The sequence below is a fragment of the Chiloscyllium punctatum genome, chromosome 6 (assembly GCF_047496795.1).
Source record: "Chiloscyllium punctatum isolate Juve2018m chromosome 6, sChiPun1.3, whole genome shotgun sequence".
NCBI classification, from domain to species: domain Eukaryota; kingdom Metazoa; phylum Chordata; class Chondrichthyes; order Orectolobiformes; family Hemiscylliidae; genus Chiloscyllium; species Chiloscyllium punctatum.
The window spans coordinates 19778171-19794068 of NC_092744.1; the positions used below are offsets into that span (position 1 = coordinate 19778171).

At 40.9% G+C, this 15898-nt stretch overlaps 1 protein-coding gene across 1 annotated transcript; it reads right to left on the reverse strand.

Annotated features, from left to right (window-relative positions):
* Positions 1-1473: 1473 nt before the first annotated feature.
* LOC140478471 (extracellular calcium-sensing receptor-like) lies at positions 1474-10076 on the reverse strand. The gene is made up of 6 exons (XM_072571729.1): positions 9919-10076; positions 9050-9341; positions 4070-4903; positions 3726-3953; positions 2488-2611; positions 1474-2381 (listed from the first exon to the last, which is right to left on the reverse strand). Exons 2-6 carry the CDS (start codon positions 9305-9307, stop codon positions 1474-1476), a joined length of 2352 nt encoding a protein of 783 aa, XP_072427830.1. The 5' UTR covers positions 9308-9341; positions 9919-10076.
* Positions 10077-15898: the final 5822 nt, after the last annotated feature.

Genomic DNA, 15898 nt, shown 5'->3' on the forward strand with positions numbered 1-15898 from the left:
CATCACATATCTCAGTCCCTGAGATACGATGTCTCCATCCCAGGATTGGCAATCTTCCAAAGATGGTTGCACTGTCCTCCTGGAAGCCTCCCCTAAGGTCTTGATATTTTAAGAAAAGTCGACAAATATATCATCTAGGCTTGTTGATTCCTCCCACACACAGAATTCGGTTCAAAGGAACTGAATAAGACTGACAAGTAAGATTTCCAAAAATGCGTCTACAATTACTCCATGAAAGATTCAATTGCTGAACAGATATTTAGTCATCTGTGTTTAATATTGGTTTCTACATTTTTGGCCACAATCAACGCCAACAATTCTGTCACCATTATTTAGAAAGAAAAGAATTCAAATCCATGGACTTTCTTTGTAGCTAATGCATACGAATAAAAGATAAATGTGTTGAGACACCAATTTGTAATTTCTTTTCGAATCCCTACAGAGCTGAAGGAGACCATGCGGTCCATCGATTCCACATCGACCCACCAAAGAGCATCCCATCCATATCCAAACCCAAATCCAAGTCCACGTAATCATGCCTTTTTGCATGGCTAATCCACCATGACTACAGATCCCTGTACACTATGGTACAATTTTGCACGGTCAAACCATCTAACCTGCACATTTTTGGTCTGTGAGAGGAAACTGGAACATCTGGAGGAAACCCACGCAGCTACAGGGAGAATGTGCAAACTCCAAATCTCTATTGGCTTCAATCGATGCAGAGCTCGATGCGTGCAGTATGTTATAGGCTGCATTCCATTACATGAATGACTTTTCAACTTCGAAATGCCAAACTTATAACATATCGGTGAATTACAGTATCACGGTTAGAATATACGCAACATATTTCAGCTAAGACATATCATGTACATCAATTAAATAAGTATACAGAGCCTGCTGGTTAGTGATTATATATTGCAGAGGTGTCACCATTAGGAAATGAATTAGCAAGTTATTTGTATCCTCCCTTGGGAGATGAACATAAAACGAATTCTAAAACAGCAGGAATATCTACTTTTACATTGTGCCACTAAAATGGTAAACTCCAAGATTCTAAATTCTCCGTATTCCCACATCACCACAGCCTCCCGCGATCGAGCCCCTCAGTGTTAAATGAGCACAATGATTTTGTTTTCTTAATTGGTTTTGTGAGATTATGTGATTAATGTATTTCGCTCACTTGAATAGACCAAATTTCATAAGGGATTTTTTTTATTGAAGAAACTTAATTCATCTCGAAACTCGGTGCAATGAAGAAATTAAGAGTGCTGAAGGAACTAAAAGACTTTGATCCATATTAAATAGACATAGCCCAACTTCAAAATTACAGTTCTTGCTGATCATTGCGGCTACGATCGATTGTGTAAAGTGGGTGCTGGTAAGACATTCTGTTCGCATGGAATTGCGCTTCACGACAAAATAGTTACCCATTAAAATATCCATGCCTTATTTAGGAATGTTTTCAAATCATTATTTCGGAGCCACTGAGCCCACCATGTTCCTCTTTGTATTGTTTTCTTTCTTCAGTAGAATAATATAACATTTTGGAGCAAAAATGCAAATAAGCACACCAAAGCTGGAGGCCAAAATAGCGAACACTTCAACCGCCACAGCATATTTCCCTGGTGAACTTATGTAAGCTGGAATGAAAGTTATCCAAACTGCACAAAAGATAAGCATGCTAAACGTTATGTGTTTCGCTTCGTTGAAGTTATCTGGAAGTTTTCGAGCGAGAAAAGCTACCACAAAGCACACACAGGAGAGAAATCCAATATAACCGAGTACACAACAAAAGGCTAATGAAGATCCTACATTACATTCAAACACGATTATCTTATGAGAGTGACTAGTGTTTTTCAATGGATAAGTTGGAAATACAATTAGCCAGGTAGTACATATTGCACATTGTACCAGTGTGAGGAGGTAAACCATCAGCCGTTGTTGTCTTGGTCCAAACCACTTCATCATATTATTGCCGGGAAATGTTGCTTTGAACGCCATCACCACAACAATTGTTTTACTCAATACACAAGAAATGCAAAGAACAAAACTAATCCCAAAAGCTACGTGGCAGAGCATACAAGACCAAACTGAAGGTGTCCCAATGAACGTAATTGAAGACAGAAAACAAAGTGTCAGGGCAAAAAGAAGCAGGAAGCTTAACTCAGAGTTGTTAGCTTTAACAATCGGAGTGTGTCTGTAGATGTAGAATATTGCGAACACACCAACAGTGGTGCAGGCTCCAAACAGCGCCAGTGTCACCAGAATGATTCCCATTGTCTCAAAAAAGGAAAGAAACTCGATGTCCTTTGGGATGCACATATCCTGTCTTTCGTTAGATTTGAATTCCAGTGGACATTTGATGCACTGAACGGAATCTAAAGAAACAACGCCAGATTTGGTCATTATACAAGGAACCTTAACACCTGTGCAATGACGGTAGCAAGTTTAGGCAACAATGCCTTTAGCAATGGTATTTCTTACCGGTTGTGTTACTAATTTCGCCTTGTCCACATTGTATGCAATCAAAACAGCAAATGGGTTGCCCTTTTCTTCTTGCTTTTCTTGTTCCTTGATGGCAGCTTTCTGAACAAACAGCTTTAGGAACCTGATTGGGAATATGAATACAAAGGTGAAGAAATGCTAGTAATTCCACGAGGAAAATCTACAACATTCAGTTGTGCTTACAGAACAATAGTTATTTCTGTTACATTTGTTGGGATTGTCATTTTTGATTTAATGTTACATTTTGCGACCTCATCATATCTCATTCTAAAGCCAATGTCCAGTGCTTGCAATAGATTTGCAGTTGCGGAGCCAGGGCACTACGAGTGAATTAAAATTCTCGTCACTACATTCATGACATGTCCTAGGAGTTACTGAATTCGTTATTGAAAATGGGAGTCTGGAAGCAACTAAATAAATTCGAATGTATTTTGTAGTACTACTATTTAGTGGCTGATTTGAAAACCAGATTTAGAATAAAAATCAGGCGCTGTGGTCTTTTCTAGCGCGGCCAGCATTTATTATCAATCCCCTTGTGCCTTTGAGCAGCCTTCCTGACCTTTTGCAATCCATTTCCCGTAGATGGACATACAATGTCATAAGGGAGGCACTGAGAAACATTTCCGAATCAAAATGGCGAATAGTTGTCGAGAATAGGGCGCTGAAAAAGCACAGCAGGTCAGGCAGCATCCGAGAAGCAGGAGAATCAACGTTTCGGGCATCAGCCCTCCAGGAATCTCTGCTGCTCGGATGCTGCCTAACCTGCTGTGCTTTCCCAGCACCCCACTCTCGACTCTGTTCTCTAGCATCTGCAGTCCTCACTTTCTCCTCCTTGATGAGTAGCTGCCAGGGGAACTTGCAGATAGTAGTGTTCTCATGCGTTTGTTGCCGATGTTCTGGATGGAGGTGGACATGGATTTGGAAGGTGCACCCTAATGACCATTGCTGAATTTCTGCAGTGTATTTTGTAGCTGCTGCTACGGAGCATCTGGTAGAGGAAATGATTGTGCATGTCGTGTCAATCAAGTAGGCTGGTTTTCTCAATTGGTGAGCAGAACTTTTCCATTTTAAAATGCTTGATAATTTTACTTAGCATCTGGAAATATACAGCAGCTCATACGGCGCCTATTTGATACAACTTTTCCGTTTCAGAGAAAGGAAATTGAAATTAAAATCATGTAGTGTTTAAAAAAGGGGGAGTTCTTCACAAATCTTACCGACTTCTGACCGCCACTCCAAACAATTGCCTCTTCTATTGTCGAAAATTCATCTCCTGAACGAGCTGATCCATCATAGTGTCCAACATTTACAATGTCAATGTCACCGAGGGCATTTGGTCGCCAGTTTACAATGTCATATGTTGGGACTGGGTCTCCGTTTTCATCAAAATAAACATTTTCTCCGATCTTTGTTATGAAATTCACTGTTCTCATGTAATACAGCAACTTTAAAAAACAAATTCGGAACACGTTTACACTAATTGCAAATATTCAACCGTGAATACAATCACATTGGATTTTAATGTAAATACAATCGGCAAACAACATTACACGTTTCTTACCTGCCATGGTTCAAAATTTGAAATATTTGCACAACTCCCATTGGAGAACGGTCCTTCCCCAGTTTTACATGACGCCATATTGTGAAGTGCATGAGCTATAGCATAAGTTGCTTTGTACACATTGTAAGTGACTCTGTATTGTAACACATCAGTAAATTCATTTTGGACATTTTGTAAAGTTTCTTTCCCTGTGCATTCCTTAAGCTCCAATTCAGTTTTCCGCGAATCTGTTTTGTTTCCACCGCTTAGAGTGCAGCCGAAACAACTTTCCCAAAACTTTTTTACCAAGAGGTTCCCTGGATACAAAGACGGATGAACTTTCATTAAGAACTCCTTCAACCCTGGTATACCGACTTTGCGAATTGCAACTCCAATTGTTCCAGAAGCAATCTTTTTAGTTTCCTCCGGAGAGAGAAGCAACGCAGAAACCCATGATTCGCTTCCAATCCATTGGATGCCGCTAACATTTTGTCTTATCATTTCTTTTAGCAGAGTCCGCATGTTTGATTTATTCACAAATGCAACGATAGTTTTTGTAGAAGAGGATTTTATGGTGTCAATTGTTTTCAGTAGTTTCTCTCGATCGTGTGTTATATGAAACGATTCGGAAAACGCAATGCAAACACCTAATCGTTGGACTGTTTCCTCAAATGCTTGCATTCCAAAGTTCCCATAGTCATTGTCGCTCTTAACTGTCCCGATCCACGTCCATCCAAAATGTTTCACCAGCTGGGCTAATGCTCTTGCCTGATAGTAATCACTCGGTATTGTTCGAAAAAATGACGGATATTCCTTTCTATTGCTCAGGCACGCACAGGTAGAAAAATAACTAACCTGCCACAAATAAAGCAAAAACATTTGTGCATCGATTATAGTTTGTGGCTGTTTATGAAGCGAATTGTGGTTGGTCTGCGCGTGGACATTGGTAGAGACGAGCAAAGATATTCATTCCCGCTGTGCTTAAAGAAATGGCCTATCGTAAAGGCATAATAAAGTACTTAATTAATACCATCAAAACGTCGTATTCAAATATTCTCCCCCGTGTTATTTCCAAGTTTTGCTCTTTCATGGTTACCTTGCCCCAGGTGACACAACACACAATTTCCAATTATCGTATTTTAACGTGAAGAACGTCATTGAACATTCTCTTATTCTTTGTTTGTCTCTGCCTCCATGTACCTTAGGGATCATTCTAACTTTGCATAATATCATATCGTCAGTCCTCGTTCGATCTCGCCTCTAGTCCTCCTCCATTGAAATCAACAGTTGGAAAAGAAAAGCAAGATGAAGTGACTAATTCTACGTATTCTGCTCTGCAAATTGCCCAAACATAAAATTACTCTTAATCAAACACCTTCCATCTTTATCAGCATGTTCAACATCGTTTTAATTCAAGGCTCCCAACTTTGTAGAATTTCATCCTACTTCTGGCATTAAAATTAAGCTAACTGACTCTCAGGCATGAATTATATGTGCCCCTGTGAGCAAAACAAAAATATTGTGTAGTTTTAATGAGAATTATTTCAATTGACAACATAATGCCTGTGTTACATTGTTTAACATTCTATTTATTGTGTTGTTTGCTGTGGTACATGGTGCATATTCCATTCATATTCAATGTTGTTCACCTTTTCATTTTACAACTCGTTAATTCCAAAGGTTCAGGAAATAACGGGTTATACACTTGTTCTTTGAATTTTACAGTGGAGTTCATCGCACAAGATTGTTTAACGAAATGTAAGGGGTTTTTTTCTCTGTTTTTGCATCTTATATAATGTCTTTGGGTCCTTACTCAACAAAAGTTGTCTTCATCATTGCCGTAGAGTCACACAGCATAAAAGCAGACCCTTGGCCCCAACCAGTCCATACCGAATTAAATCCCAAACGAAACTAATCCCACCTGCCTCCGTCTACAGCTTAATCTGAACCGTCTCCATCTTAATCATCACCTCCCTATGGCTGTGCGATCAGAACTGGACGCAGACCTCCAGAGAGGCCTCCCCAATGTGCTGTACAACCTCAACTTAATTTCCCAACTGCTATACTCAGTTGCACAGCGCAGAATTCACAATGACATTAGTTCATTTTTGAAGCTGCTGACCTAACCCCCGTGTTTGGTCTCACTTAAAACGTGAGATGAACAAATGTGGTAATACACGAAGTTTGCAAAAATAAAACGGCAGCTTTACACGTAAGGAATGCTCGTTATGGCTGGATTGATCACTCAAATTACACAGCAGGCCAGGCAGCATCCGAGGAGCAGGAGAATCGGGCATAAGCCCTTCTTCAGGAATGAGGCTGGTGTGCCAAGCGAGCTGAGATAGAAGGTGGGGGAGGGGATTTTGTGGGAGGGGTATTGAGAATACGATAGATGGAAGGAGGTGAGGGTGAGGGTGATAGGTCGGAGAGGGGGTGGGAGCGGAGAGGTCAGGAAGAAGATTGCAGGTCAAGAGGGTGGTGCTGAGTCGGGGGTTGGGACTGAGATAAGGTGGGGGGGAGGGGAAATGAGGAAGCTGGAGAAATCTAAATTCATCCCGTGTGGTTGGAGGGTTCCTAGGTGGAAGATGAGGCGCTCTTCCTCCAGGCGTCATGTGGTCATGGTCTGGTGATGGAGGAGGCCAAGGACCTGCATGTCCTTGGTGGAGTGGGAGGGGGAGTTAAAGTGTTCAGCCACAGGACCGTTGGGTTGGTTGGTGTGTGTCCCAGAGGTGTTCTCTGAAACGTTCCGCAAGTAGGCGGCCTGTCTCCCCAATGTAGAGGAGAGCACATGGGTGCAACAGATACAGTAAATGATGTGTGTGGAGGTGCAGGTGAATTTGCATGGATATGGAAGGATCCGCTGGGGCCTTGGAGGAAGGTGAGGGGGGAGGTGTGGACCTGACCAGGGAGTCACAGAGGGAGTGGTCTCTCCAAAGCTGATAGGGGTGGGGAGGGGAATATATCCCTGTCAGCTTCCTGAGAGACCACTCCCTCAGCGACTCCATAGTCAGGTCCACACCCCCCACCAACCCAACCTCCACTTTAGGTACCTTCCCCGTAACCACAAGAAGTGCAAAACCTCTGCCCACACCTCCCCCCTCTCCCCCTCTCCGGCCTATCACCCTCACCCTCACCTCTTTCCACCTAGTATTTCCAGCACCCCTCCCCCAAATCCTTCCCCCCCCCCCCCCCCCCCCACCTTTTATCACAGCCCGCCTGGCACACCAGCCTCATTCTTGAAGAAGGGTTTTTGCCCGAAACGTCGATTCTCCTGCTCCTCGGATGCTGCCTGGCCTGCTGTGTTTTTCCAACATCACAGTTTTCAACTCTGGTCTCCAGCATCTGCAGTCCTCACTTTCTCCCACTCATAAATTACGTTAACATTGTTCATGACAAGCACACAGCAAATAATTGACAAACGGATGCACGAAAGCATGTTTAGGGTCGGGCTGTTGTGGTGTAGTGAAACCAGTAAAAGGCTGAATGTGACTGTTCCCAGAATCAGTTCCCCAAGATTAAGGATTGTCTCAAGTGTTATCTGTTTCTTTTTCGAAGACTGATATTGAACTTAATGATGGACGGCTGTCGAGTGCAAACCTTCATGTGGTTTCTTTCCACCGATGTACTTGATCAATACTGTCAATATCATTTTTGTTTTAAATCGCGGTTCAGTGTTGAGATTACGTGATTAAGTAAGAAAACATCTAACCCCTGTGACTGGTCTCAGTTAAAACGTGAACAAGTGTGGTAGCACATGAAGTTTGGAAAAAAACAGCAATTTTACACGTAAGGAATTTTCGGTATGGCTGGATTGATCGCTGGTAAATTACGTTAACATTGGTTATGACAAACACACTTCAAATAATTGACAAACGGATGCACAAAAGCATGTTTAGCGTAGGGCTTTTGTGACGCAGTGGTAGAGTCCCGAAATGTGTAAAACATGTCAAATCACCTTGCACGGAGACTGCAATATCGTCAGTGCACGGCTTGATTAAAATTACGCAAAACTCCCATAAAATAGTTAGTTTAATTATTTAGTATATTTAGCACATTTAGAATACCTTTGTCTGAGCAAAACGTGAAGATTAGATTCCCTACAGTGGGGAAACAGGCCCTTCGGCCCAACAAGTCCACCCCGACTCTCCGAAGAGCAACACACCCTCCTAACAACTATGGGCAATTTAGCATACAGGGGGAGAATGTGCAAACTCCACACAGACAGTCGCTGGAAACGAACCTGGGACCCAAGCGCAGTAAGGTAGCAGTGATAACCACTGAGCCAAGGTCCCGATGCGCGGCTGGCCTTGGCATTTGGCCAGTGCAGATTAACTTCAAGGATTGTGAAGCCACGATAATATTAAAAAAAGAGGTTCCCAGCTTGTTCTGAAGGGTCATTGGATCCGAAACGTGGACTGTGATTTCTCTCCACAAGTGTTGCCAAATCAACTGAGATTTTCCAGAATTTCTGTTTTTGGTTTATATAACGTGAATCACTTTTAACCTTACTCGCAGTTGGCCTAGGAAACCATTCAGCTCATAGGCCACTGAGGACTGGAAACAAAGATTGTGCTAGCACTGCCCGCATCTCAGGAAAGAGGAAAAATGAACTAATATTGCGATTTTTTTTAATCATGTTTAAACGTTTTCTTTTCATAGTTTCAGTCTTTTCATCACTAAATTTCTGACATTCGAAGCAATGTCTCCGAACAAGAGGAAGGATAGCGGTCCACAATTTCTCCAAGTATCATAGCCTCGTTATAAAGCTCTGGCTCGACTGAGCAAAAATAAAGCAATCCAGCGGAATTATATTGGACAGTCTGGCCATTCCGAATGAACATTCTATTGGGGATGTAACTGAAGTCTTCTGTCTGTTTGTACCACCCAAAAACGTTTCAAACTTTGCATAGACCACGGATTAAGTGACGCACATAACATATCATTTATTATTGATAAAATTTATTCACACTGCATAACCAAGTTCTTAAATTCATCTCTTACCATAGGGATTCTGAAGGTACCGACGGAAGGTGCTATTGCTAAAGTCTGCGTGGATCCAGCATCAGCAACAATCGCAGAAACAGTGGAGGAGCTTTTACAGTTAGCAGAGGGCGTGTTTGCCTCGGGTTTGTTCAGAAACGCCATAGCTGCTTTTAGCGACAACTGGGTCAGCTTACAAGAATCGTACAGGCGGTATCCCAGTGTGACACCGGGAAGCAGAGCTGTATTATTATTTATTTCCTCTATTGCAAAAATCATCGCCAGTGCAAAACGGAAAGACCTGAACCGAAAGCTGCAAAGCAGGGAAAGAAACAAGATTAAAATAAATACAAAAAAAGCACAATAACACTTAAATCCAAAGGGGCAACTATTTAGCTATTATTAGCTATACTTCAATGGTAACACAACTGCCTCTAAATTAGAAGTTGGTGGATAAATGCTCCAAAGCAGACCTTGAGCTCAAACTCTTAGCTGACATTAAAGAAAGACTTGACAATGTGCCCAATTTTAGATAAGATGTGCATGGAGTACTTCCTCTTAGATCCAATAGCAGTATTTCGAAGAAGAGAATGAGAGCTTTCACAATGTCTTCACCGATAATTATCCCTCATTCCAAAATGTCAAAAGAGATTTCAGAGTTTTGATTAGAAATTTGATTGTGGGAGCTTGTCGCGTACTTTTACCAATCTTACAACATTTACTAGATTGCAAAAGTACATGTTGGCTATAACACTTTGACGGATCTCAAAAATTAAGTCAACGATTTTTTTTCAATCTTAAATTCACAAATTAATTCCGAGTGTGAAGCAGCAGGAGGGCAGATGTTTTCCATTTTGAACAAAATGGAGCGTCTAATGGCACCCACTAACCTGAGGCATTTTGCCGGTTCCGGGTGATTGCTGAACGAGAGATGCCGATGTTCAATGTGATAAGAGTGCACGCCAAAAATTCCGCCCAGTATGATATCTCCATCCTTCGACAAGCCCAGTAAATCAAACTTACCCCAACTTTTGCAAGCCTGCTCATTATTGGACCATGCCAGAACAACAGCAGAATTCACCAGTAAAAGGAACCAATTATGCATCTTTGACGGCGCAACAAATTGTCCTCGGCTTACACTAGAATGACTGATATTTTATAAGCTCCAAGGTATTTCCATGAAAATTGCCTTAATGTGCCTTAAGCGATTTCAAACGCTATGGAACATCAGCAAATTATTTGACAAGTCCCTTAAGAAAACACACCACTTTCCTCAACATGCAAATCACGAAGGAAATAATTGCAAATGTGTTCACCTGTGATCACTTAACTCAACTGATCCGGCATGTTGGCACAGTCATTAGCAACTGTTGCCTCACAATCTCAGCGGATGCTCCTTCGACTGCAGCTTCGGGCGATTGTCAAGTTTGCACCTTCACCCCGTGTCTGTGTGAATTTCCTCCTACAGTCAAAACATGTGCAGGTCCATGAGTGCTCTGAAGTGGTCTTCGAGTAGAAAACTTGGACGTGAACTTTTCCAGTGGGATTCGGGACCTGCACTTATTACTGACAAGAACAGTATTGCTGTCTCCCTTTAGCTGTCCTCATAATCCCTGAGGCAATCTTAATTTACGGCAATTTTTTGTTTGGTCCTCTTGCAAAAGTGCCAAAGGCGACCACTTCTGGGTTTTGAAAACTGCCTGACTCATTTCAAATTATTTAGAAAGACAAAAGGTCGCAAATATCTCCACGGCAGGCTTAGCAAGCTGTTTAATGCTACTGCTATGCAGTGGCTTTGTGAGTGCTATGTTTTGCTGACAGGCTTCAGCCTTCAGCCCTAACGTGCCTCCTGGTTGCAACACGATATCATCTTTGAATGCCAATGCCCAATGACCAGCATAAGTGTGATTCCATTATTAGGCAGCAATGCTGAAGAGTATCTACCAACTTAAGATCATTACTTGAACTGATAAAGTTCTCACTTAGATATTTTCTCGTCATCTTGTTCAGAGATGTTATTACAGAGTAGGTCAGACTTGAAATCAGGCCTCCTGGCTCAGAGATGGGCTCACTTCAAAGTAGCACAAGATCCCCCTGAAAAGTGTTTATTTCGGTGTGTTTAACTCTTTAACCGATGATATGTGGGCACTGCATGCAAAAGAAATTTATTCAATCTTGCCCCTTTTTCAATTGACTATCAAAAGTTCCAAATATGGCGATAATGCATCAATCAATTGGAACTGATCAGCCAACCAGCCAAACAATCAGCACTTGTGTGTGTTGGTATTTCCATGCATCAGTTGTCTTTGCACTTCTAGATTGGACAGACTATGTGATTTTCATCTTGCAGAGGGTTTTCCCTATTGTTCTTGTCCATGAGTGGTAAAGGAAGTACATACTGAATGAGGTGTCAATCGAGTTGGCCACTGACGTATTGTCAGGGCTGAGCAGCTCAGGTGATGGATGAGAAATCAGTTGGGATATCCTCACAAAGAATGAAATCCTTCTGACTGCATTTCTCATCCATTCTGCTTTTACTTAGTCTCTACAAAAGGTAGCAATATTTAGCTGTTTACGAAAGTATTGCTGCTTCAAAAACAAAGAGGGCTGAAGTATTCACTGTTTCCAACCCAGGAAAAATCATTGCAACTCTGTTCCAGCCTGCAAATAGGGACTTCAGCTGACAAAAGATTAGTCCAAATTGGTTCCAGCTTTATTCTTATCAACTGACTTCAAACAAGTTACTTAGTCGTGGATAGTGTCAAAACATTTGAATTTTCCTGGAGCTGCAATCATCCAGTCAATTGGAGACTATGACATGACACTTCAATTTATGACTTGTAGCTCATGGGCAGTTGTTGCCCAGAGGATGTGAGTTACTTAATACAGAATTACAAGACTCTGGCCTGCTCATGTGGTCACATTCTTGATATTGACAATGCTATGCTTCAGGCTATTGATTGTGGAAGATAGATTCAGCAGTTGTAAAGCCATTTACTGTCAAAGAGAAATGATGTGATCATTTCATGATGGAGATGCAGCCGTCTTGGACTTTGGTGGCGCGAATGTCACTTGTTACTTATCAGCCTAAGTCTTCATGTTTTTGCATTTCAACTTGAGGTGTTTCAGTGTCTGACTAGTTGCAGATGGTGCCATGCCTTGTAGAATCATTAGAGAACATGCCCACATTTGGACTTCTGATGGGGAAATGGTCAATAATAAAGTAGGTAAAGATGACTGGGCTTAACATACTGTCCTATGTTATTCCCACACTGATCTCCTAGCATTGAGATGATTCATAAACAACATGACAAACATTTCTGTTTGTGCCATATAAGACTTCAACCATGGAGACTTTTCCTCCTCATTCACAATGATGACAATTTTGTTCAGGCATTTGGGTGTAGCACATGGATAGTGCATTCAACATGTGTTCAATTCAAGACTCGGACAACTGTGTAGAGTTTGTGCATTCACCCAAGACTGCATGGGTTTCCTCAAAGTGCTCCTGTTTCTTCTCAAAGTCCAAAGATATGCAGATCCATGGATGCTCAGAACTCTGAAGTGGTCTTCCAGTTGAACACTTGGAAATGATTTTTCCTGTGGGATTCAGGAAATGAAAACAAGAAGTCCAGAATAGTAGCATCATCACCTTTTAGCTGTCCTCATATTCTGTTGCCAATGTTAATTCTGATCAAATCATTGTTTGTTCCTTTTGCAAATGTGCCAAAGTCCACCACTTCTGTGTTTAAAACTGGTCACCTTTTTCAACTTAGTTAAAAGTACAGAAGGTCTCAAACATATGAATTGCAGGTTAAGCAATCTGTTTAATGTTCTACTATGCACTTGCTTTCTGATTTGTATGTTTCACTTATAAGATTCAGCCTTCAGCCCTAAAATGCCTCCTGGATGGAACATGGTATAATATTTGATTGCCAATGCCCAATGACTTCCATAACCTGTGACTTGGTCATTAGGCAGCAATTGCTGAAGAATCCTGACCAATTTAAGATCATTAGTGGAACTGGTAATGTAGTCACTGAGATATTTTCTTGTTATCCTGTTCAGAAATGTTATTACAGATGTTATGAAGTTGAAGGTATGTACTGTACCTTTAAAAGAGAGTGAATGCTGTTCTAGAACATAGAACATAGAAAAGTACAGCACAGAATAGGCCCTTTGGCCCATGATGTTATGCTGAGGTTTAATCCTAATGTAAAGTATAGTAACTTAACCTATGCACCCCCAACTCACTGCTATCCATGTGCATGTCCAGCAGTCTCTTAAATGTCCCCAATGACTCTGCTTCTACCACCACAGCTGGCAACGCATTCCATGCATTCACAACTCTCTGCATAAAGAATCTACCTCTGATGTCTCCCTTATACATTCCTCATAATATTTTCAAACTATGACCTCTCATACCAGTCAATCCTGCCCTGGGGAAAAGTCTCTGGCTATTGATTCCAACTATTCCACTCATTATTTTGTATACCTCAATCAGGTCTCCTCTCTTCCTCCTTCTCTCCAGAGAGAAAAGTCCGAGCTTATTCAACCTTTCTTCATAAGGCAAGCGCTCCAGTCCAGGCAGCAACCTGGTAAAACATCTTTGCACCCTCTCCAAAATTTCCTTTGTAGGGCGACCAGAACTGGACAAAATATTCCAAGTGTGGTCTCACCAGGGACTCGTGGAGCTGCAGCAAAACCTTGTGGCTCTTAAACTCGACCCCCCTGTTCTGAACTGAGAGATTACAAGTACCTGTGTATGTGACTAGATGGCAGGCTCAGTGTATACTGGAAAATTTAAAAAATGTAACATTTGGCTGTGAAATGGATAACTGAGTTGGTTTCTGTTTTGACAACAATTCAAATTTAACCAATTTAAATTATGCCCCGGGATACTAAAATCCAATCAAGCTTGAATTTATTGTTTTGCCAACATTGCAACAATTAAACAATGCAATGCAGGCAATTTTGAAAATTACAGATGGAGCAACTGCCATCAAGGGAGACCCAAGAAATAAGGAAACACTCTCTATCAAAGGTAACTTTTCACATGAAACATATCCACAATAAAAAGAAAGAAGACAATCCAGGGAGATCGACAACCAGAGGAAGGAAGACACTAAAGATGACAGTTGCTATGTGGTTTTGAAATTAAGTTGATGTAATTGTATTAAGTATCTTATTGGAACTGTATATTGTTATAGATTTGCAGGTAAATAATATGCAGTCAACAGAAATAGGTGCTTATCATTGTGAATTATTGTTGCTTAATGTTCACTTTTAGGGAGTTGATAAATAAATTCATGTTATTTTCTTTAGGTAGTCGAATTTGGGAGTTCTCTGTCACTCATATTTTAACAGATTATGAGTGAGCTTTTCTGGGCAATTGGTTAATTAACACCACTACATTGTAACAGTTTTGGGGCTTGGGTCTGAGATTTGAATGGGTTTAGACAGATCCAGTCTGAGATTTGGACAGATTTCAACATGTTTGGTGTACAAAGGTCCCAGCAGATTTAAACACTTGTTGATTACTGTCCTCGATCTTGAAATAAAACATAGGTGAGACAATTTGTTTAATTTTGTTTGCTTGTGATTGGTTAAATTAAAGTGAGAGAAATGGCTCCTCCCATTGCTAAAGAGGTTCTGCTGTTTGAAGATGTTTCCCAAATTTGCCAAGAAAGTTTAGAAAGACAGAGAAAGGGCATAGGATTAGAATTAGCAAATAGGATAGAATTGTGTTTAACTGGGGACAAAAGGAAAGTTGAAAGTTTAATGGAGTTTGTCAAACACTCAGCCATATCAGAGAAACAGACAAGTGCAGCACAGTTAGAAAAACTTAAATCGCAATTGAGGCAAATGGAGTTAGAAACAAAGAAAGAGAAAGGGAGAGAAGAAAGAGAGAGAAGAAAGGGAGAGAGAAGAAAGAGAGAAGAAAAAGAAAAGGACGTAAGGTTCTTAGCTGAGCAAAGAGAGAGAGAAGAAAGAGAAAGAGTGAGAAAGAGAGAGAGAAGAAAGAGTGAGAAAAGGGATAGAGAATTTGAACGTCAGAAGTTGCAAATTAGTCAGTAAAGTCAAGTTTACAGGATGAAGGTGAAGAGAGAAGAGAGTGATATACACAAATATGTCAAAACTTTGCCATGTTTTGATGAGAAAGATGTCAAAGCCTTCTTTCTTTCATTTGAAAAATTGGGTAGGCAGATGGAGTGGTCATTGAACTTGTGGGTAATATTAGTTCAGATGAAGGAGGTGGGCAGAGCTAATGAGGTATTTGCCGCGCTATCAGATCAGATCACAAGAGATTTTGCCGATGTCAAACAGGCTACTTTGAGTTATTATGAATTGGTACCAGAAGCATATAGACAGCTATTCAGAAACATAAAGAACCAGGTTAGACTTACAATGAGATTGTAAGAATTAAACATAGCAATTTTAATAGATAAGTACAAACCTTAAAAATAGTTAAGACCTATGAGGCTCTAAGAGATTATGCTGCTGAACTAATCTAAAAGCTCCATTCTGGAGATAATAAGAATTCATGTGGATGAACAGAAAGTGATAAGAGCGGCAGAAATGGCAAATGAATATGTATTGGTGCATAAGGCAGAATATAGCTTCTGGCAATAATTTCATCCTCTGATGGATAGAAATTGGGAGAAAGGGAGATCCTACACTACAAAACAAAGAGTAGCACATACAAAGGAGTTGAAAGGCTTCAGGTGTTTCCACTGTGGTAAGGTGGGATACATAAAGTCACAATGCTGGTTGTTGAAGTAAGGCACTGTGGAAAATATGTGACAAAAGAAGCTAAACCAATGGGATCAGCAAAAGTAGTAAAGGAAACCCCAAGAAAAGTCAAGGAGC